Here is a 21664-nt window from a genome sequence, read left to right on the forward strand (position 1 = left end):
TTGTAGCTGAAAAACGTGTTTCATTTCATTGTGGATAAACAGTATGATCGCGCGAGGCAGAATTTTAAGTATGAGCTGTGCTCTGACTCGTTGTTTAGTGAGGGAACTTGAGAGTCTAGACTGTGTGTGGTATGTGGTGACGACGCTGTAGTTCCATCTCACATTTATACACCATTCCTCGATAATAAAAAAAAGTGATGCTTCTTTATTGGACAGGTCAACTACAATTGGTACTGAGGACAATAAGGAATGTCCTCCGCTCCCGTAACATGTTCGCAAACATTCTCTATGGTATTGCTAGCGGGCTCGATGTCAATATTTGTGAGTGTGATATCTGAGCATGGAGTATTGATTGAGCAGTTCATCTTGACAATAGGATTGCCAGCCTCACTTGCGGATCCGAATATATTATCAAAGGTAATGTTCCGGATCGTGAGTGATGCGTCATCTGACCCGACACAAAAGTCCATTTGATTGACATCGCAGTAGTCTATTGTTGATTGTTTTATGCACACATATATAAACAAATTGATTGTTAATATAGCTTCGTTACAATAGTGTTCATTCTATCTTTTTAGACCGTAATAAATGAAAAAAAAAATATTTTACGAGTAGTAATTATGATTGGATTTGCAGTATTCGTCACCTCCATGTTTGTGAATGTAACGTTCTCAACTATCCCCTTGCCGCCTGCCCAGGTCTTTATTCTATATCATCCAGAATGAGGTAAAGACATGACATTCAGTATATTATATTGAACTGAGACCACAAGTTCTCTAGCAATATAGTGATGATGCTCCTTATATATTATTACCTTGCTCCGTTTGAACAATCACGACATGTAACGTTCCGGACAACAATATCCGTAACAGCATCGATCTGTCCGTCACGTGCGTACTGACCGAGCGAGCCTACAGACAAACCGTTTGATCCAGTGCAGTCCACATTTTCAATAAGAGTGTTTGTAGTGTTGTATTTGAATGAAACACAATCATCATGGTTCGCAATAACCGGATCCTTGATAACAACACCGGTGCTTGCTAAAATATCCCAGCCATCCGAATTGGCCTCAGGGAACTACATCACATATGTCAGCCCGTTTTGTACCTTGTCAATGTTTGTCCATGTACTTACTGAAGAGTTGGACTGAGACCAGATGTTCATATTGGTGAAAACTGCACCATTGGCATTTCTAACGACAATGTGCCAGAAAGGTGATTGAATAACCCAAATATCCGATACATGAAGATTATTGACATTGTCAAACGTCATGGTCACCGGCCGAGGGTCTTTAGCCTGCATTTAGAACATTTCAGTCTGTGTGATACGAAAGCTTTCCACCACTTTCTGCATGAAAAATCGAGCTTGCTTTTTTTTCACAGATCTACCACCACATCTGAGAAAATATTATACCTTAATATCCCACCAGGCTTGACCTTGACCGTTTACAGTACCACCTCCGTCGACACGGATATCATCGCCGCCAATAACAAACCACGTACCGGCACTCTGGAAATTGAGTAGAAAGATGTTCTCTTGCCACCAAGTTATGTTACTATCGTCAAAAGTCACATTGCCTTGGATTGAGATATGCACGTCATTCAGTCCACTAATGTTCATGGGTTGATGCACCATGTAGTTAAAGTTCTTGTTGAACACGACGCGGGAGTGCTGACTGCATTTTTTGAAAGTCGACATGATTGCATCGGAAGTGTCCCCGTCTTTGTGTGGAATCATACATGTTCTTCTCCTGCCACCGTTGCCGCCGTGGCCGTTGTCGTTGTCATCGCGTGCTAGGGCAGTAGCTGCTAGCACTACTGCCATGAAGAGGAATATACATTGGCCTACTCGTACTGCCTTCATTATAAGTGATGGAATAAGAACCGCTGTTCAGCGAGAGCGTGTGTAAAATATGAAGAGCTGTGTGAGAGAGAACAGCAAAGAAACTTGGTCTACTACAGCAGTACACGGCAGCTCGTTCTATATATACTTGAGACAACCTTCATTTATTTCCATATACTCTTTCAACTGCTCTCACACACAACGCATACTTTTTCTCTCATGGGAAGTCTATACAAAAAATATTCCATTTTATTCCTTTAATCCGATGAACAATTAAAATGAAGGGAAATTTTAGTTGGTGTAACGTTACTTTGTTTAATGCTGATAAAGCAGCAACAGAAATCCATTGTCTCGTTTTGCTGATTTCTCAATGTTATGATCTTCCTACTTTTATTTGTTTTTCGTTCGTGCGAAAAAAAAAAATTATGGCAACAGCTGAGGCTGATCTCTTGTTCATAACAAGTGTAGAGTATAATATCACATGCATGTCATACTCAGTCAGGCAAAGTTGGAGACAAAGAGGATGGAAAAGTTGTAAGATGTATTTTCTACCCTTACTGCTATTCTACTAACGCTTTAGTTACCTATTAGCAACCACGCCTTGCGATCGTACATGTTGTTGTTTAAGATGAAAATTATACACCAGCGCTTAAAGTAAACGTCTCGTGCTACTTAGTACATAAGTGTAGAATGTAGCATTAGCGTGGTGCTTCTGTTTTGTATCCTCGCAACATATTATTTAAGCTTGATGGGCCCCACAATTCAAGTGTTGCTTCTACTGTATGTATATTTTTATAGAACAAAAAGAAAAAGACAGATATTGTGATGCCAACGTATCACTGCGTATGATACCTGATGTGCAAGAGCAAACTTATAGCAGCAGCCTATAGATGCTTCATACCACCATTCCTATTCAATAAACCAATTAATCACTAGCTGTTATGTTTGTAGCAGCGATCGCCCGTCTTCCCTGCTTACGTATAAACAAATAAAGTGCTGTCTGTTTCCAGCAGGTAATATACAAATGTTGATAGTACTGGTAGTATGTAGATATGACACCAAAGAGTCAGTTTATGATGGCCATATTATAGTGGTAGGTTTCTTTTCATTATACCCATGACATTTAGACTACTCAGAAAAGTGGGCTTCATTTCACCCTGAATATTAGAAGAGCTATCTGCAGCACTGCTTACTAGTATGCTAGTCTGCACAAGACGGCGATACACATAAAACGGTGGATATAATCTGGCTGAATCATTCGGTTAGTTAATAAATTCTGCATTGGTGTATATCATGCATCATCATAACCAAAATGAGATATATGCAGCAGCGATGTCATACACAATCTCTAACAGATAAATACCGCTTTGCAAAAAGACATTACGCCTTCTGATAAGTATAGCCATTTTTGATCATAGATACATTTCACTTTATATGGAGCGCCTTTCCCATACTTTCTGAACAACACTCCGAACCTTGACTATCGGTGAAGTCGAACCAAAGTGCGCAGTAATTATACAGCCAACAGTAATAGCACCATCACCATCACACTCTACAATACTCCGATTCCTACAGTCACTAGTATCAAGTATCCCACCTCAACCGGTATTGGCCTCTAAGCATATCGCACCTTCATCCGACCGGTCCTAGAAGATAATCGCCTAGGAGTTACTACTTTGACAGCTAAACATCAAGGGTAACTGTAGAAAAGCTCAAATTGATTACGCCAAAATGGCCCTCAACTGCAACGGAGCAACGATATACCCAACGCTACTCCTCATGGTTTTAGTCAATCTCTTGTCAATGAATATTTGCCTTCGCACTCTATAGCTTAAGTTTGACACCCGACAACTTTCTTAGTGTTTACACCAGCGCAAATAACAGAGTTGACATTTCTTTTGCTGGGCATGCTACAAAGAAAACCATCAACAATTAATAATGGAGAAAGTTAACTACTTTTAATCCATTGCTCCAACTCTATCGACAACTATGTGCTAGCAGCATTTTGCCCGATAATCCTGTCAAACAAGCTACTGAGCAACAATGAGACGACGATTACGCCGAATTATGCCTCAAAGAAGCTTTATTTGATGCTTTCTGAATATATAAATAATTGACCCAATCCAATACTTGCCGGCCAGCCGGCCTCGACTCGTAATCGCCATCGACTGATTGAATGGCGGATGCACTAGATATCTTCGTACCCGCTGTGTGAGTGCCCTGCCATTGCCCTGCTGCCAACTGGAAGCACTACACTATAGCCCCCTTATGAGCAAGGTACTGGAGTCTCCCAAGTCTGCGATCGGCCACCCTCTGACGTCCTCACAAGAAAAAGAGTTACATAATTCAACAAATCATGAGCACACTCCCTCAATTGAAAAGTAGGGTTCCTCAGGTAAATGATCCGAAGTCTGGACAGCACAACATATCGTCCTACTGGACACTGCGTGCAATCGACCATCTATACTACTCAGTTCTCTGTTATACGTAAAGAGAAACGAGATGGTTCTGCTTCAATTTTTTCATAGAGCTGACCCATCAAAATCCGATCTTACCTGACTTTTGTCTCGTTTCCTTGATTTTTCATGCGGATCTTTAGTAGTTCGAGCAAGTGATCGAGTTTTTCATGTCAGAATTGAAGCTGTTTGCTCTTATAGCCTTTATAAGGTCTCAAGGATAACGATTGTATCGCTGGCATCTATTCAATTGGTAACAACAAGTAATACCTTATTTGTCAGTTTGTAAAAGGAACGCCGCCAGACACGTCTCCAAAAGGAAAATTACATCATATCTTACAAGTCAGCAGTGCAGTATTCTAGGCTATTACACTGCTACGGGCCTACGGCCTATGCGATTTTCGCTTTTGGTGCTCTTCTCTAAGGGTTTATGTCGACTCATTATAAGTAGCATAATCAACTATACTGATTAAGTTGCATTAAAAACTGCGAGCCAAAGACACACTTAAACCGTCTTTCTAGCAACTCATGCATCATGCACAATACATTAAATAAATGATCCAGCAATCTTTTATCTGACAAGCTCTCACATGCCCTTATTACACCAATAGTTAGAACACAATCTATACCATAGTATCGCTGGAGAACCGGTAAAAGGAGGCAAGATGTTCATGAGATCTTGAACAGTCAAATTGTACAATATGGAAGAGAGAGTCTCATTTATTATACTTATTAGTTATTACTAGATATAAAAGAGCAAAAAAAAAGTAAAAGCAGTAAACAGAAGGAAGGACACATCGTTCCAATGTTCCCTCTACAGTTTACGACTGCCTATTACTTGAATTTTTTAGATTCTAATATGTATGCATCAGCTTATATACCACAAGTAATTAAGTTAACTGTTCATTGAAGAAGTAACATCAACAGATTTGAGAGCTGATACAGTGCCTGCAGAAATCACGCACTAGATTTGATTCAAACAGTAGTAAGAACATTGTTATTTAATTGGTGGTAATAACAAGTGAGGCCTACCTGTCTGCTTTTACACACCCTTTGTTTGTCTTTATGAAATTTTATCTTCTAGTGATGATGAATGTTTAAGCACCTAGGTAGTAGCTATACAAAGAGAAAAAGGCACCAAAAAGCTAATAATGATGTTTTAGCATAGGAGGTCTCCTTGTACTTGAAGTAAAGCAAAAGGATAGTTTAACTGTACCAATTGATGAGGAATATACTACATAATACAGAGTAAGTTCAATAGCCTTCTTTACTACTATTTACTATATCATTATATAACTATTTTAAGATGTATTTTTCTTTTTATAGTCAGATGATATATATAAAAGTCATTGAGAGTAGATAATAGAGTACTAATAACTATACAAAAAAATGTACTTTAATGAAATTTCACAAAAAATCTCTATAATAAACCTTTTCTTATTTTATAATAGAAAAAAAATTACTATATAATAAAGATTTCTTCAGAGACTTATAAAAAAAATTGTGGCATAACCCAAAAAAGATACCGTACCCTAGCTTCTCTAGGGTTTACACCTTTTAGTGGTGAGAGCAACTCTTCTCACTGAACTGCCACACTATTGCCACTGTTGCTGTGCTATGTGCCACTGCTGCTTATATATATGGTATATAGACTGCTACTAGAACATAACTATTGTTAGATCTGTTGTAGGTTCTTCACAATATTTTGAAAGACGCCTCGCCCGCAAGCTATCGTTTTATGCTAGACCAGGTTTCTTCGGTAGATACTGAAAATATACAGGGAGATATAACAGAAAAGACGGGAATAGAGAGAGAAAGATAAATAGGCTTAGAGGTAAGTGTATATAATAGAAAGGCTTGGTATTCAATTGTTGTTTATTCCAGGCCATCAATTAATGCCTTTTTATATCTGAAAAACGCTAATAATAAAATACTACTTAATGTAATCAAGACAGAATCAGCGATAATGTATGTATGGAGAGACAACAAAATAAAGCCAAATAAAGATAAATATGAACAAGAAAAGAAGTGTTAAGCAAACCATCACTGCCAAAGGAAATATTGAAGGGTAATATATTAAATTAATGGGAATGATGGCAGCAGGGATGCATGGGGAGTGGATGGGATCATTTATTAAACAAGGGATGATCGGTGAACCCATCCATCCTCGGCAAAACCAACAGGCTGAACTATTTTGCCGGGCGACCCGGATTCCTAGGGCGGAATTTCCGTCTTTTCGACGTCACTTGTGGGGCCAATGCAACATAATTTTCTACCACAACACTATTAACAAGTTGATTTCTTGGTGTAGTTGGTTATCACGTCTGTCTAACACACAGACGGTCGGCGGTTCGAGTCCGCCAGAAATCACAGTTACTCCTGGTAACAGGAGTGTAAGCTTTTGCTTTTTTAAAGCTATTTTGCTCTTGTCGAATCCTTGTCGTATTTTTTTATACATAGGAACCACTGAGAAGTACAAATGCAAAGGTACTCATAGAGAAAGTAGGTTATTTATTAAGATAACAGCTCATTTAATAAAGACGACGCCTTTTTATATTTTTCTGTGAAGCTAAAATAAATATATAAAATCACTGCAGATAAAATGTTGATGGTCGATATGACCATATAATAGAGATATAATAGACTGTGAATTCTTAGCAAAAAGTATACAGCGTATTCCGTCAAGACAGCAGTTATGCGCAGCAACACAAGATGAAAGAAGAATGCGGTTACTAAAATGACTGAGCGTTATGTTATGACATCCTTTTAGTAGCAAGCATCGCAAAACCAGTGGGTAATAAGAAAGAGGAGCTTTATTCCGATTGTCGACCTCTGGTATTTATACGTTTTGATCATATCACAAGAACCAATAAAAAGTACAACTTGAATATAACAATTTCAATTATAAAAATAGAGGAACAGTAAGGATAGCTACAATACGGTTGCCAAGGAGTTGACGGGATTGGTGCCATGGTAGCTACTAAAGTTGGTACGATAACTTCTTGAGGTACAAAAAGACTAAAAAGTAGCACGGGCGCTACACGCTACTATTCTTCTGTGATTCTTATTTGTTCTTCTTTGTTGCTCGGCCCAAAACAAGTTGTACTTCTATACATAAGTTCAAAAAGAAACGGGCTCCGTTATTCGCTGACGCGAAACGACGAGGAGCTACCATTACCATGATTTTTGAGGTATAGTAGTAGCAGGCAAGGATCGACGACGATGAGCCACTCAATTGAATATTTCTGACACAAAACACCACATAAACTTTTGCGTTGAATTTGAGAGGCTCAGTCCTTAGAACATATAATTCCAAGCCCGTATTTTTCAAGAATAAAAGCAGTTTTTTCTTTTGTTAGTTACAACTCTTCTCTTTTTCTAATACCTGGTTCAATGATTTATATTACTCGCAGCAAAAAAAGTATCTAGCCATTTAATCTAAAATCTTGGCTGTAATCAAAAGGTGGTCTTTGACAGAAGGAGTTTCCAGTACGCCCTAGCTTGTAATAGTAAGATCTTCACGTCAGCGCAGTACAATGCAAAACGGATGTCAGTGGAGGACGGCATTCATTTTAGACATATTTGACTGAGCCCAAGTCATACGAGGGAATTGTGTGGACCAGCTTGTTCATAGGAGTGTCGCGTATACCTTGTACGACATCTTGGGCATCCAGTGATCGATTTTTCTTTTCCTTTATTTGACAGCAAAATCGAGGGAGTCCGTGTGGCATAGCAATGCTTGTTTTGCGCAGCTCTGGAGGAGGCGCTTCATTCGACAGAGCCTGCGGTATCAAGCCAGATAAGTTTAATGTTTTGGCAACGAGTCTCAGCATTGTAAATATCTTTGAATGGTTATGTTAGAACTCGTAGATCAATGTTTACACCATTGCGACAAAGTGTCGACGGTTCCTTCGGAATAGAGCGACCATTTCGCCTAGTGAAATGCCACCTTTTATTTAATTATAAAAGCTTGATAACTTGTGCGAATGATGGCGGAATTCTACTTTTAATAATTACTGTAGTGACAGTTTTCAAGCCTATGTCCTTAGTCTAGGCCTCTGCGAACCGTGATTATGTTTTTACTGTAAGGTCGTTTATCTCATTTCACCTTTGACAATAGCTTACAACGTTCAGCAGTAAGCAGCTGCTATGGGAGACTTTCGCTTGCCAATCACATTAAGCAGCTTGTTCAGGTAACTAGACGGTTTTTTCTCAGCGTTTTACAATTGAGTGTGGTTCTTTAAAGGCAATATTTTTTTTAGTGTCGTCCTTGACTAGTCATTAATGTGCAATGTCACGCAGTACAGGCACAGTTTACTGTTTGCTATGTAAAAGGGTAAAAACAGAGAGACAGAAAAAACTGAATGGAAAGGATCAACGGAAGGAATGATTAACACGGAAAGCAATCAAAGATGATATGTGAGACATAGTGTTCCGCATTGGTAGAATATGATGCCGGTGCGAACACTAATATACGGTCAATTGAGTGCACAGAAGCATTGTGAATGGGCTGTATTTAACATAAATTACTTATTCCATAAATCACAGACGGTTCATTATAGTGTCTTGGCGGCTATTTTTGTAAAAGCTAAGGTGCATTTAAAAAAGGCTCCAAATCAACAAACATATCATGAGATTTGGCAGAGTGTTCTGCAGCTGTACACAAAGTCTGTGCCATGGCACCGACACAACTATGAGACTACGATGATACTACTCTTATACTGGTAAGATCAAATTTGGAGCACACATAAAGGTACATTACACTATATGCTGTCCGAGTATCTGATTAATCGTGAACAGAAATATAGACTAAGGGTCTACCTTTGAGTTAGATGCGGACTGAAATTTTACCCGATCCACCTATAATCTGCCGGTTCGTACGTTCAAATAAGATATACTTTTCTCTGGTTTATATTCAGTCTGTTCAATAAAAAGCCAAAGTAAAATGTACCATGATACACAGTTAAATACAATTTAGAACTGTGCCGTACTTATATGAGGAAAGCAAAAACTTAAATATAGGCATATTTTTCTTATTAATGGGTAGTAGAGGATAAGGGGCACCATTCCTATACTAGATGGAAAAATGTTGAAAAGGGATACCTTTGTCTTATGGTTGAAAAGCAAAGTGATCACATATGCAGTGTTTTCTTTGTGCTGTTATTCAATAATGGAAACGATGACGTCTGGTAATTAGTAGTACGTTCCGTTTTGCTATTGTACGACGAGATCGAACAGGCCACCTTCTTATAATGTTGACGATTGAAGTTTTTACTCAATATAAAGTATTTTGTCTTTACGCTCACATGCCGTGGTACCAGTATAAATGATTTGTGCAGCTGGATCATACTTACACCTGCGTTGGATGTTGCTAGTCTTATTACAAAGACCACGACGGACCTATTAAGTTTCTTAATCCAACACGGTACCCACCCGTATTTACTATCCTTGCTGCCATTATAGTTATGGGTGGCAGTGAAGAGATGTGAACTGCTACTGAAACTCTCGCATAGTCTCAAACAGGAGTGCGAACTGCACAGAGAAAAAGCTTCAACGATATCTTTTCTATATAATAAATTCTGACTGTATCATCTCGATTACCACTAACTTATTCTATGGTAAAGAAAAACACCAGAACTACGTAACAATGACAACAACCAAGATTGAAATAGTTAATAAGAGAAATAAGCTAATAATCAAGATGGCAAGATCAATGGTGTTGTCAATTGCAGACCAAAAATCATGCAGTGCGACAACAACGAACCACAGCTGTCAATTTCACACGGACGTACACTCACGCGCTGTAAGGTTACACGACCAATGTCCCCCGTCTGTAACAACAGCGAGTCAAACAAAAGCAAAATTCGAGTTCTTGTTCTATCACTACTTTACTTTGATAGTGATAGCTGGTAGAGAAAAAAGGGGTGTGAACACGACAAAGAGAGTGGTTTATCTGTAAGGCTATACTATACCAGAAGAAAAAGAAACTCAAAGCAACTTAAAAGATGCCCAAACACGTGGGCCAATCACATACCGTGGCTGTAGGTTCTAAATGCAGCATTAAGGGGGAGGGGGGAGGGAAGATGCTTTATTAATCCAACGGCGTCGTCAACCTTTTTTTATTTCCAACGCCCTGCTCTTCCGCGCAATCCATTCTGCCCCACCAAACCCATTATTTTTTCTTCCTCTCTCTCTTTCCATCCCTGAGACACAATGGACAGCAGCGAAGAAGGACAACAACTACAGCAACAAAAAGAGATTGGGCTTTATCTTGCCTATGGCGCACTCATGACCATGGCCTTTGTGCCAATCTATAGCGGATCAATCGCTTCACTGAGCGGGATGAAACGACCGGCCAACGCATCGAAACGCAAAAAGACGGATTCGCCACTCGAAGATTCTGAAGATGAAGACGAAAGCATTACTGAAAGCTTATCGTCTAGCGACGCGTGGATGTTCCCTGTCATGGGCTCGATCGTCTTGTTTTCCCTCTACATGCTGTTCAGGTACCTTGATCCCCAGGTCTTGAACTACCTAATCACCGGCTACTTTTCACTCATGGGCTGCGCCGCAGTGGCAAAGACCGGTCTGATGGTAACCAAAAAGGTGATCCCAGTCAAGATGCTCAAGTCGTGGGTCAGTAAATATCGAGTAACGTTGAGTCGGGAAGGAAAGCGTAAGTTATCAACTCTCTTGAGTGAGTGGAGGAGAGGAGTGAGGTTGAAAAACCCTCTTGGGGGAGGATGCTGTTGCTGGTTACATATACTTTTCTTGTTGTTATTGATACATCTGACCCGACCTCATATATTGTTCTTGTTAATCCGTTGAATAGGTTTATCACACGTCAGCTTTACCGTGATCCACTTTATTCTTTTGGGCGCATCTATTTTGTTGACCGTATATTACGGCATGACCAAAAACTGGATCGCATCCAATGTATTTGGCTTGTCCTTCTCTATCAACGCCATTCAACTGTTGTCTCTCGACTCGTTCAAGACCGGCATGATTCTTTTGAGCGGATTGTTCTTTTACGATATTTTCTGGGTCTTTGGCACCGAGGTCATGGTTAGCGTCGCCAAGAACTTTGACGCACCCATCAAAGTGATCTGGCCCCGCGATATTATTGGCTATCTCTTGAGTGCTGATAAGTCTGGATTTGGTTTTGCGATGCTTGGTCTGGGTGACATTGTTATTCCTGGTACGTATTGAAAGCAAGGAAACGGTGGTGGGGGAGGAGGGAGAGAGGGTGCTAAGAAGATATAAGCGGCTGGAGACTCTGTGTCGCTTACCAAGTGTATGTGTATGCAGGGAAGTTAAAAGATGGAATGGTCTGATGGTGTGTGTCTAACCCGCAGATATCTACGCTATGTATTAGGTATTTTTGTCGCTTTATGCTTGCGATTCGATCGCCACATGTCGTGGGAGCGCGAACCGAAGGGTGAATTCCGTTCCACCTTGTTCAGCAAGCCATACTTTACCGCTTGTAGTTTTGCTTATATTCTCGGATTGGCCACCACTATGGTGGTCATGCACGTATTCCACGCCGCTCAACCTGCACTGTTGTATCTTTCTCCTGCTTGTATCTTGTCCGTCCTGATCACTGCAGCCGCCCGTGGTGAGCTCAAGGAACTGTTTGCATATACCACCGAAGAGGAAAGCGAAGAAGAGAAGAAAGAAGAGAAGAAAGAAGAGAATGGCAAAAAGAAGAACAAGAAGACCAAGAAGGACAAAGAAAAGGAAAGCAAGGCGGAAGAAAAAGCCGTCGAAAAGGAAAGCAAGGCGGAAGAAAAAGCCGTTGAAAAGGAAACCAAGAAAGAAGCTGATGAAGGAGTGTCACAGGTTGCTACAGAGGAGCATAAAGCAGACGGTGATGACGAAGAGGAGGATGACTATGTCGAAGTAGACAAGTCAGAATCCCCTAAAAGTGGAAAGAAGAAGAAAGGTGGCAAGGGTAGTCGCAAGAAGAAATAAGCAAATCGACCGTTCGTGTTTTCTAGAAGTAGAGAAGAAATAATTTGGCATTGTCTATTTGGACGCACATATCATTTATTCTTTGTTTGCTAATAGCCCAAGTTTAGTCATTGGGACTTTTGTTTATTGACTGGCAATAGCTGGTGCGTTTTACATACAAATCCTTTTCAAAGAGACAAATCATAGGCTAACCGTTAAAATGTGACAACAGTACGATAGTAGACGGCACTAGAGCTAGCAGAGCTATGCACATTATCAGATACATCAGCTTATATTTCACATATATTGTGAAGAATTCATGGTCCTTTGCCTTTTTGTGAATTCCCTCACGTGTGTTTGCTGGCTGGTGGACCGGTTGTTCTTCTACTAAGCACCAACAGCACTGTTTCACTGTTTGGTGGCTCTTTGCGCTTAATACCATACAATTACTTTTAACAGCCATGGTGCTAATCCTGGCTATTGGACAATTACCAGTGTATGGGCAGGGGAAGAAATGGATAGCCACTCTTTTATGATGCCCTTTCTTTTTTAATCATCCATTTTAAATAATAGTTGCTCATCTACAAGATCATCATTGGCAAAAGGTGTTTGGATGTATTCTGACAGATGTACCATACTACTACTACTACTATCGGGCGTTCTAACGTGATCAAGCATTTGGGTAGGCCACGGGATCGGAGACTCCTCTATTGGCATGCTTCCGACGGTAAAATCATTGCTCCGTGGTGGTAGTTTTATTCTTGTGCTGCTATTGACAGGACATGTGGCAGGTAGTAATAAAAGCACCGGAGCAGGCTGTGGTGTAACCTGAGCATTGGATGGTGACGACGTAGGTATATCTAATGGCACAGTACGGTTTCTCTCCATATTCTCGTAATGTCTAGACGGCGACGATGACGACCGTTGCCTTGCTACTGCTGCTGCGCGACGTCGCTTTAAGTCTTCAGTCGTATATTCGTCAACCAACATCATAAACTCTTTGTCGGGTGCATGTAAAAGTAGTTTTTGCTGTTGCTGTTGCTGTTGCTGTTGGTAGTTGGATGTTATTGTTTTGCTTGTTGTTGGCGCATGAATGCTAGAAATAAAGTTGCTGCTGTTCTTGTTGCTATTGGAAGTAGCACTATCGGTCATCGATTAATGTAAAAGAAAGAAAGAGAAACAAATAGTTTGCTTTTTTCTTTTCAAGAACTACTAAATAGATGTATTTATATGCTTAACGATGATGATGACTACATTCAACCCTCCCCATAACGATGGGTGACTCGAAGAACCGGGTGACTCATCATACAATTCATCTTTTATGGTTATGAATGACTTTTACATGGGCAAAAGATGTGACCGGCGATCAGGATGTAAACCTGTTGGGCATTTTTTCTCTTAAATCATCCTCGGAAAAACTATCTAATGAGCTGAACAACAGCAGCATCGGCAGTAGCACTTGTTCATGAGGACTTGTGGATCGTGTGATAGTATGAGCAACTCCCGCGGAATATATACCAAGGCCCGCGGCACAGTTACATGTAGTAGATCTTGGTTGTCATCCTATCAGACCCGTTTTCTCGCTTTCCCATGCGTAACTAGATGGGACCTAATCAAGCGCTCACTCTATAGTGGACCAAAGTATAGAAAAAGTTCTTGTTTCGTTCGTAACTGGATATCCGTATCGGTACGCATACACTGTTTATTTTTATGTAAGCGAGATTACTATGTATATTTGTTGCGACTAATATGTACGCGTTAAAAGCCATGTTTGTCGAAAGTGTCAGCTCACACACTTTGCTAGTTAAAAGAACAACGGTACTGCTTCTCATTTCGTTTGTAGCTAACTACTGCTTCTTTTTTCTCGTTGAGGTTATAGTATTCGTATGACTTATATATTATACCCAATCAACCGCACATTGACGTGCATTATTAGGCACCTTTTTCTAACTAAACTTGCTTGTTCAACCTATCCTACAGAGAGCAACAGTAGATTTGACGTTGTTTATCTAGATATCACAGTCTGGATGATGCCTTATAAAAAAGGGGGGGAGGGCTTAAGGGTTACTCAACATATGCTAAAGTTGAAATTAGCGAGAAGTAAAGGAATAGACAGATTTAACAAGTAATCGTGTATTTACATGCAAGCCACACCACACGCACACAGAAAGAGAGAGAATAGGTCATGACAACAGCCGGTAATCTGTCAATTAAGAAAAAACTCTTGACAATCGCTCTTTTAGCACGATCGATCGTCTTTTTTTTTCTTCAAAAAAAAAAAAAAAGGCAAGTGCAGTTTGTCTCGGGGTGCCTAATACGAGTGTCAAGCATCTGTTCTTTTTTTTTTCAGTTTGCACAACGACATTTTTTCCCTTAAGGAAAAAGCTGTGATAGATCTTCAAGATGCATACAGTAAATGATGTATCGATACTCCTGAGTTTCTTTATTCCTCTGAGAAAAAAGCCTTCATCGGTAAGCGAAGGCTGCGACTCGCATCTTTTATTGAAAGGGATAGTATCAAGGCAGGAGGACTGTGAGGAGGAAGAGGAGAAGAGAAACTGAGAAGAAAGGGAGGGGATTGTTTCACCCTCACCGGGAGAATGGCTAGCTATCTTCAATCGTTTAGTACATACTGGCACCACGGGAAGCAATTCAGCCTCACACACACACCGGCAAACTGAAATGAATTACAATGAGAGAGAAAGGGTCTTGAGGATCACCGCTCGCCCCGCTGGGCTCTTGCTTAACGGGTAAAACAACAATAAGGATGATGATGATGATGATGTGTGTGTGTGAATGGGGAAAGACTGCCTCTTCTTCCTCCCCCCGGCCTCTTTTCATGGGATATTGAAAGGGGTCATCAGTATGATGTGTACTGCTGCGCGTGTAAATAAACGAGGGAAGAAACCGGGGGAACGGAGGAGGATCGGCATGACAGCCGTGAATGTGGTACAAATCAGTAATAGGTGAACAGTAATAACCGTGCGGGGGTGGGGTGCGGGAGGAGGTAGGAGCGTTTTAATATTTTCCTTTACCCCCCCCCCAAGCATCTCATAAATTGAGACAGACGATAATCAACATTGTCGAATGGATATAAAAACTGGTCGCTGCTGCATTCGATCGCCAATAAGCCAATGAAAAGAGACATGCATACATTACTTGCTATTATTATATGCAGGCATTTACATGAGTGTCATGCAACAATAGTAAAACTTATGCTCTGTACAGGTTACATGAGTACATTTACAAAGCTCCCCCTCCCCCATACATATCTCTCATAATCAACACCAAATCTCATGCGACAAGAAAGGGGATTAATAATGCTTATCACACGAGGGATATAGGAAGAAGAAAAAAACGCATTTTTACTTTTCTTGTGGGAGAGGGGGAATGACGCGTGATGTATATTAAAAAACGCGAAGATGGTTGGGTACTTATTACTATTACTACTTTATACAAGTTCGCACATCTAAAATGCCATGCACGAAGATGGTAAAGATGTTAATTTCAGATGCTATGTTACCATCTCTTGCTGGATCCTGTAACCACATGCTTGCATATTACACACTTTAAGAGAAGGGGAGCAGCATACATTATCATCAAGAGTATGCGTTACGGAAAGCCCATTTACTCTCAAAGGGAGAGTTACATAGGCACAAAAAAGAATAATTGGTGTCAATCATGCAACGTGAATCCCAACGACGCAAAAGGTTCCATTCTTTAGCGTCTATCATACTCTTATCACGACTTGTCCCTCTCTGTTTTTGTGTTTCTGTAATGCAGATCACTACTCCTACGATGTATATATACATATACTGGCTACTAACTACTAATAACTACTGTTGCATGCTTTACTAAAAGTGCTCATTCTTTAGCACAACTCATCCCATGCAGTGGGGGAGGAAGGGAGGGTCAAGCCTCACTTCCTAAAAGTGTACAAATTGGTGGGGTGAACGGGTGTGGATGGAAGGGTGGGGGAGGGGAAGGATTGTGACAGACATGGAGAACGGAGAAGGGACCACATCACCTGGTACAGTATTATCTTTTTGTCTTATCATCTTCATCCTCCCCCCCACCCTCACCACCCTTCCAAGCAATCGATTTTAAACAAAGAGACGCTTCTTAGTTTAAGCAGCATGAAAAAAATGCTCATAGTCGTGGTTGCGGCGACAACTACGCTGTCAAGAAATAGATGGATAAACACTTTTGATAGTTTGATATGAGATACCTACCGTATCTGTCCAATGCTCCTCCCTTGAGTGTTGGAGGCAGAGACACAGAGGGAGTTGACGAGCAAAGCAATACTAATAAGAAAACACTAGATTGTGGCTAGTTGGCAATAGCATATACTTTTACCTGTTGCTACTTTGACAGAAAACGCTAGAATCTTCCGCGCCTATAGTATTCAAGTCACGGCGCTAAGACCTAATGGCGGAGAGAGAGAGTGTGTGTGTGTGTGTGTGAGAACGTATATGTAAAGCAACTTCTTTATTCTTACACTTTTGCCTTTTTCTTTTATATCTCCACACGAAGAAACGCGTCCATTTCGTAATGTCCAACTGGAAAAACGTCAACAACTGGTTCGTTCATGGGGCTTAATCACCTTTGTTAAGTTTGACCGTACGCGCATGCTTCAACTTTAATTTTCACTGATCCGTCTTTGTGTCTTTTTTTGTGTGTTCAATGTTTTAATGTTAGGCATTGGTTAGTTTATTAATAAAAACATTCAAACGATTGAGCGTCCATGAACCAAATGGACCAAACAATTCTAATCGTTCTGGTGATTTGCAACATAATAAAATAGGGTCAGCAAGAATTGTCTCAACTGGACTCAAAAGTACTTTGAAGAACAACTCGTTGGCTTGGAGGCAGAGAAGAATGAAAGTAAAGTCAAGGTCACCAAGGTGGACGAGTGTACTGGTGACGTAGAGCTTTCGAACCGTAAGGGCAAGATTATCACTATCTATGACGTCCAATTGAAGCTTAGCTGGGAAGGTAAGAAAAACAAGAGTGGGGGTTTGGTTGGGGGAGGGGAGAGGAGGAGAGAGAGAGAGACAGAGAAAAGGGGAGAGAAAGAGAGGGGAGCATTGGGTGATCGATGTGGTAGCAGTAGTAGCTATGTAGAAGAAAAAGAATGTGCGGTTCTCCTTAACTCATAGACACACACACTCAACTCAATCGAACCTTTCTGTATGCAGGGACAACGGCAGACGGGACAGATGCCACTGGCAAAGTCTTGGTTCCCGAGGTCGCCCACGACACCGAGGCAGATGAATATGTGGTTCGTATATCATGCAGTCTTCTCTTTTTACTTTTTTTCTCTTTAAGGAGACCACCATACACATACATACACAAGCTTGGAGTTCGTGGATATGCGGTACTGTGCGTGTGCATGTGTGTGTGTGTGTCTATGAGCTTTACTTTAATGTGTGAACGTGTCTCTATAAAGATGAATGGGGGATGAGAGCAGGGAAATAATACTCTATCTCTCTATTTAGTTTGAAATTTCTGTCGACGACGATAACAATGACAAGCAGCCTCTCCGCGAAGTGATCAGAAAAGCATTGACGCCATCACTTGTTAAGAAATTCGAGGCATTCTCTGGGGATCTCATCAAAAGTAAATAAATCTGGTTTTTGGGATTTCGGGGGAGGGGAGGGGAGGGAAAGGGCGTGTGTGTAGATCCAAGTTTTCTATAGTGTGAGCTGATCGATCGAAATAATTTTTACTTTAAATAATTAATTGGCAAAAATATTTTATTTTTTTAGAGCATGGCTCAGATGTTCATATCGAAAAGGATCAATTGGGTGCAGCAGCAGCAGCAGCAGCAGCTAATAATGCATCTGAAACTGTCACCAAGACCCGTACATCGATCAACAACAGTAGCAGTAGTCAAAAGCCAGCAACAGCAGCAGCAACAGGCGGTGCTAGCGCAAAGGGTTCGTCATCCACCAAAGTCAACACGACAACACTTGAAGAGGTCGTTGAATTTCAAACTTCTGCACATGAACTTTACGAAACATTGCTCGACACACCGCGAGTCTCGATCTGGACACGCGGTCCTGCCAAGATCTCCAAGGAGAAGGGAAGCAAGTTTGAATTGTTTAACGGCAATGTGAGGGGTGAGCTCCTGGAGACGGTAAGTGAATTGGGTTTTTGTGATGGTATTTGGTGAAGCGAGTGGCAAATAAGGTAGAGAGAGAGAGAGAGAGAGAGAGAGAGACATCTATGTAGGAACGGTATAGGAAAAATATATACTCTATAATGGATGAGCGTAAAGTTTGGGAAAAGAAAAGAAAGAATAGGTGGGCCCCCGCCCCTCAAACATTGGGAATATTGATGGTTTGTTTGCGGGATGCATTATTATTATGATTATTAGGAACCGGATAAAAAGATTGTACAATCTTGGCGGTTGCAATCATGGCCCGAAGGTAAGCGATGTTGTTTGTTGGTGCATCGAGTGGGGTTAAAAGCTGTAGTAGTAGTAGTAGTAGTACATGATGCGTTCTTGGACGCATATCGAATATATGTATATACGCTTCTTTGCCCCTGCTACTACTTATAATTTTGTATGTTAAATGTCAAATTCCTTTCTTTCCCCCCTCTTTCTAGGTCACTATTCAACGGTAACCATGACGCTGGATCAAAAAAGCGATTGCGTTCAGTTGCATGTGAAGCAAACCGGTGTGCCGATCGGCGAGGAGGAACTGACGCAGCGGAACTGGACAGGCTATTACTGGCGGTCGATCAAGCAAGCTTTCGGCATGGGTGCAGTATTTTAGATCTGTGATCACGATTACTATTATTATTTTAGAGACCAGAAAACATAACAATAAAGAGGAAAGACGCAAGTTAATACAAACAAGACATGAGAGTTCATTGCTTATTTGTTGGGAGTGTCAAACAATGTACACAAATACGCAGCGTCAGTTGTTGATTGCTTAATTTACTTTTATATCTTGATTTTTGCGTGTATGTGATGTGCAATGTGTGTGTGTGTGTGTGTGTGTGTATGTATGTCTGTTTATGATGTGGTTTGAGTGGGCGGTCTATACAGTTCATCCATCTCTCTCTGCCTCTCCTTGAAATCATAGAAACTCCTCCACAAACACCACACCGCACACCCCTTGAACGACGTGGACGAAAATGGCAACTGTACGAGCCTTCTTTGGTGTGTCGGCCGATCCCGGTTTTACGTGTGCGTGTGCGCGTGTGTGGTGTAGTAGTAGTAGTAGTAGTAGGCTGCATAGTGTATAAACATTATTATGTAGTCTATGAAATGTATGCCAGGAGAACACAAGCTTATACATTATACTTTGGCAGGCTATTTAGCGTAGCACACAACTAGCCGGGGAAGCGAAACATCAATTCACAGTTCGGATGGGGTCACTTTTTTTCTTTTTGAAACTTTGCAGTCTAGAATCATCACCCAGAAAAAATAAATAAAAGAGATAGACAATTACATATACGCAAAAAGTGAGTTTGAATCATGTTAATCACATTGGAGACTGTTTTCTGCACAATAGGAGTTGAAGGGTGGTGTCGGAGGTTTGGGGGAAGAGGAGGAGGAACAACTAGGGGGGATGGGTTCGTATGTTATAGAACGGTTACGTACTCTCAGAAGGGGGGGATAGCAATAAGTAATCGTAATTTGGGAAGCGGGATTGTTTCTGAGCGAAAGGTGAGTAATGGTCAACAGCAGCTATGATATACAGCGTAATTTGATACATATGCAAGACTTTTCATTGGGCCAGCTATGTATATATGTACACATGTACGCACGGAAGCTATATACACATAGATACAGCACCACCAACCATAAAAACGGATAAAAGAGGTCACCTTTATAGATGCAGTTGATTCTGAAAGGAACCTGCTTCAAAAAAGCACACCACGCCTACAAACAGAAACGCATCATCAAAGCACCAACCAAGTGCAATGATGACCAAATCAAGAGAAAGCATCATAGCGAGAGACACGTAAATAAAAATGTGGTTCGTGCACTCTCCCTTATTTGGCATCATGTATGGCGTACGCAATAAATAATAGCCAGCATCATTATTATTATAATCATTATCGGCGGCATCGTCATGTATCACGTAGTTATTAAAAAGCCAGCAAAAGCATCCGAGAACATGTGTAATGCACACACATACATTCAGAATGTAGATGTGTCATGTCTGAGTAGATGACAGGGCATGTAGAAGTAGTAGTATGTGTAGAAGAAGCGGATGACGATGATGATAACCCCCCCCCACCTCCCCGGAACCCCAATTTTCCTTCAATTCCACTATTGTTTGTGCGCAAGCGCATGCAGCTTAAAAAGAGAGACCGAGAGAGAGAGAGAGATGGGATGATGTTATACAAGGGAGCTGAATCCCAAACACACGAAAAGATTATGAACGGAGAGGAGAGAGAGAGAGAGAGAGAGAGAGAGGAGAGAAACGAAGTAAGTATAAACGGACTGTGTCAAAGTTAACCAAGCAACTGCTCTATTAACTTATACTACGTAATCCCCCCCCTTTTTTTTTTTTTTGATCCCGTCCGCGTCTCTCTCTCTCTCTCTCTTAACCACGCATCATTATTGGGCGTTTGGAGCTGTCAAAGGTGCAATGTACGTAAAAGGAAAAGAAGGGTCTACGCACAAGCTGGACCACATACGTAATTGATAGTCGGAGAGCGAGGTAGAATAAGGCAACTGTATTTTTTCTTTTTCGTATGCCGGTCTCTTGCATGTCAAGGCAAATAAACAGCAGTGTGTGTGTGTGTGTCTTATCGTTATTATTATGGGAGTTTTTCACCAACCGCATAATAAAATGATTTGCACGCACATATAGCAGCAGCAGCAGCTGCTTATTATTACACCCAACTCACATATGGGCTGCATATTGGAGACATAATATGTATTAGCCACGATCATCCTACGATCCATAATGCATCGTTTCGATCGCGCTTTACTCTTCAAACCAAACCAACTCCCCCACTCTTTTTTTTTTTAATAACTCCCTCTCTCACACTCTTACTCTCAACCTCCCCCCTCCTCCTCCTCCTCCCCTTCATACACACTTTTCATCCTCTCTCTCCCCCCCACACACACACACTTTTTTTTTCTCTCCTCCCCACCCCCTCCCTTTAGGAAAATAAGAGTGTCATTCACCTCACGTTGTTGTTGTAGGGTGTCGACAATGACATCCTCGTCTTCCCTTTCCATCATCCCCTTTATTCTCTTTCTCTTCTTTCAACCCCCCCCGAATAAACTCCACACTTACACACACATCCCCCCAATCCCCACCCCTTCTTTTCTTCTCTCCAAAAGAAAAAAACCTTTTGAATTTCAACAAGCCATTATAAATAAGCTCATGAACGGGATCGTTCATCTTTTTTTTTTTCCTCTCTCTCTCTCTCGCTCGCTCTCC

At 41.0% G+C, this 21664-nt stretch overlaps 5 protein-coding genes and 1 non-coding gene across 6 annotated transcripts; 3 read left to right on the top strand and 3 right to left on the bottom strand.

Annotated features, from left to right (window-relative positions):
• Positions 1 to 221: 221 nt before the first annotated feature.
• On the bottom strand, positions 222 to 1824 carry BDB00DRAFT_882327 (pectin lyase fold/virulence factor; the record flags this gene model as incomplete). Its single annotated transcript, XM_053128143.1, is given in 6 exon segments — positions 222 to 490; positions 610 to 707; positions 815 to 911; positions 924 to 1077; positions 1135 to 1296; positions 1414 to 1824. The coding sequence occupies 6 exon segments, from the start codon at positions 1822 to 1824 to the stop codon at positions 222 to 224; spliced, it is 1191 nt and encodes a 396-aa protein (XP_052981876.1).
• Positions 1825 to 6594: 4770 nt separating this feature from the next.
• Positions 6595 to 6668, top strand: BDB00DRAFT_t32. The gene has a single exon. It is a non-coding gene; the product is annotated as a tRNA-Val (tRNA).
• Positions 6669 to 7731: 1063 nt separating this feature from the next.
• Positions 7732 to 8131, bottom strand: BDB00DRAFT_870163 (uncharacterized protein; the record flags this gene model as incomplete). The annotated part of the gene is made up of 2 exons (XM_053126675.1): positions 7732 to 7794; positions 7886 to 8131. 2 exons carry the CDS (start codon positions 8129 to 8131, stop codon positions 7732 to 7734), a joined length of 309 nt encoding a protein of 102 aa, XP_052981877.1.
• A 2461-nt stretch (positions 8132 to 10592) lies between these two features.
• On the top strand, positions 10593 to 12269 carry BDB00DRAFT_759764 (signal peptide peptidase-domain-containing protein; the record flags this gene model as incomplete). Its single annotated transcript, XM_053119158.1, has 3 exons — positions 10593 to 10995; positions 11131 to 11496; positions 11674 to 12269. The coding sequence occupies 3 exons, from the start codon at positions 10593 to 10595 to the stop codon at positions 12267 to 12269; spliced, it is 1365 nt and encodes a 454-aa protein (XP_052981878.1).
• A 528-nt stretch (positions 12270 to 12797) lies between these two features.
• On the bottom strand, positions 12798 to 13400 carry BDB00DRAFT_870165 (uncharacterized protein; the record flags this gene model as incomplete). The annotated part of the gene is made up of 1 exon (XM_053126676.1): positions 12798 to 13400. The coding sequence occupies one exon, from the start codon at positions 13398 to 13400 to the stop codon at positions 12798 to 12800; it is 603 nt and encodes a 200-aa protein (XP_052981879.1).
• Positions 13401 to 16635: 3235 nt separating this feature from the next.
• BDB00DRAFT_812645 (activator of Hsp90 ATPase) lies at positions 16636 to 19259 on the top strand. The gene is made up of 8 exons (XM_053122704.1): positions 16636 to 16828; positions 16947 to 16952; positions 17053 to 17243; positions 17447 to 17529; positions 17747 to 17867; positions 18017 to 18387; positions 18628 to 18679; positions 18861 to 19259. Exons 1-8 carry the CDS (start codon positions 16800 to 16802, stop codon positions 19028 to 19030), a joined length of 1023 nt encoding a protein of 340 aa, XP_052981880.1. The 5' UTR covers positions 16636 to 16799; the 3' UTR covers positions 19031 to 19259.
• The last annotated feature ends 2405 nt before the right edge of the window (positions 19260 to 21664 follow it).

Source organism: Zychaea mexicana (assembly GCF_025766255.1).
Source record: "Zychaea mexicana strain RSA 1403 chromosome Unknown BDB00scaffold_19, whole genome shotgun sequence".
NCBI classification, from domain to species: domain Eukaryota; kingdom Fungi; phylum Mucoromycota; class Mucoromycetes; order Mucorales; family Lichtheimiaceae; genus Zychaea; species Zychaea mexicana.

Excerpts from the sequence above, each read along its gene's own strand:
- BDB00DRAFT_812645 (XM_053122704.1), top strand. The coding sequence starts at position 16,800 with ATGTCCAACTGGAAAAACGTCAACAACTG. Across the intron at positions 17,530-17,746 it reads CCGAGGCAGATGAATATGTG|TTTGAAATTTCTGTCGACGA; the intron begins GTTCGTATATCA and ends CTCTCTATTTAG. Across the intron at positions 18,388-18,627 it reads GGGGTGAGCTCCTGGAGACG|GAACCGGATAAAAAGATTGT; the intron begins GTAAGTGAATTG and ends TATGATTATTAG.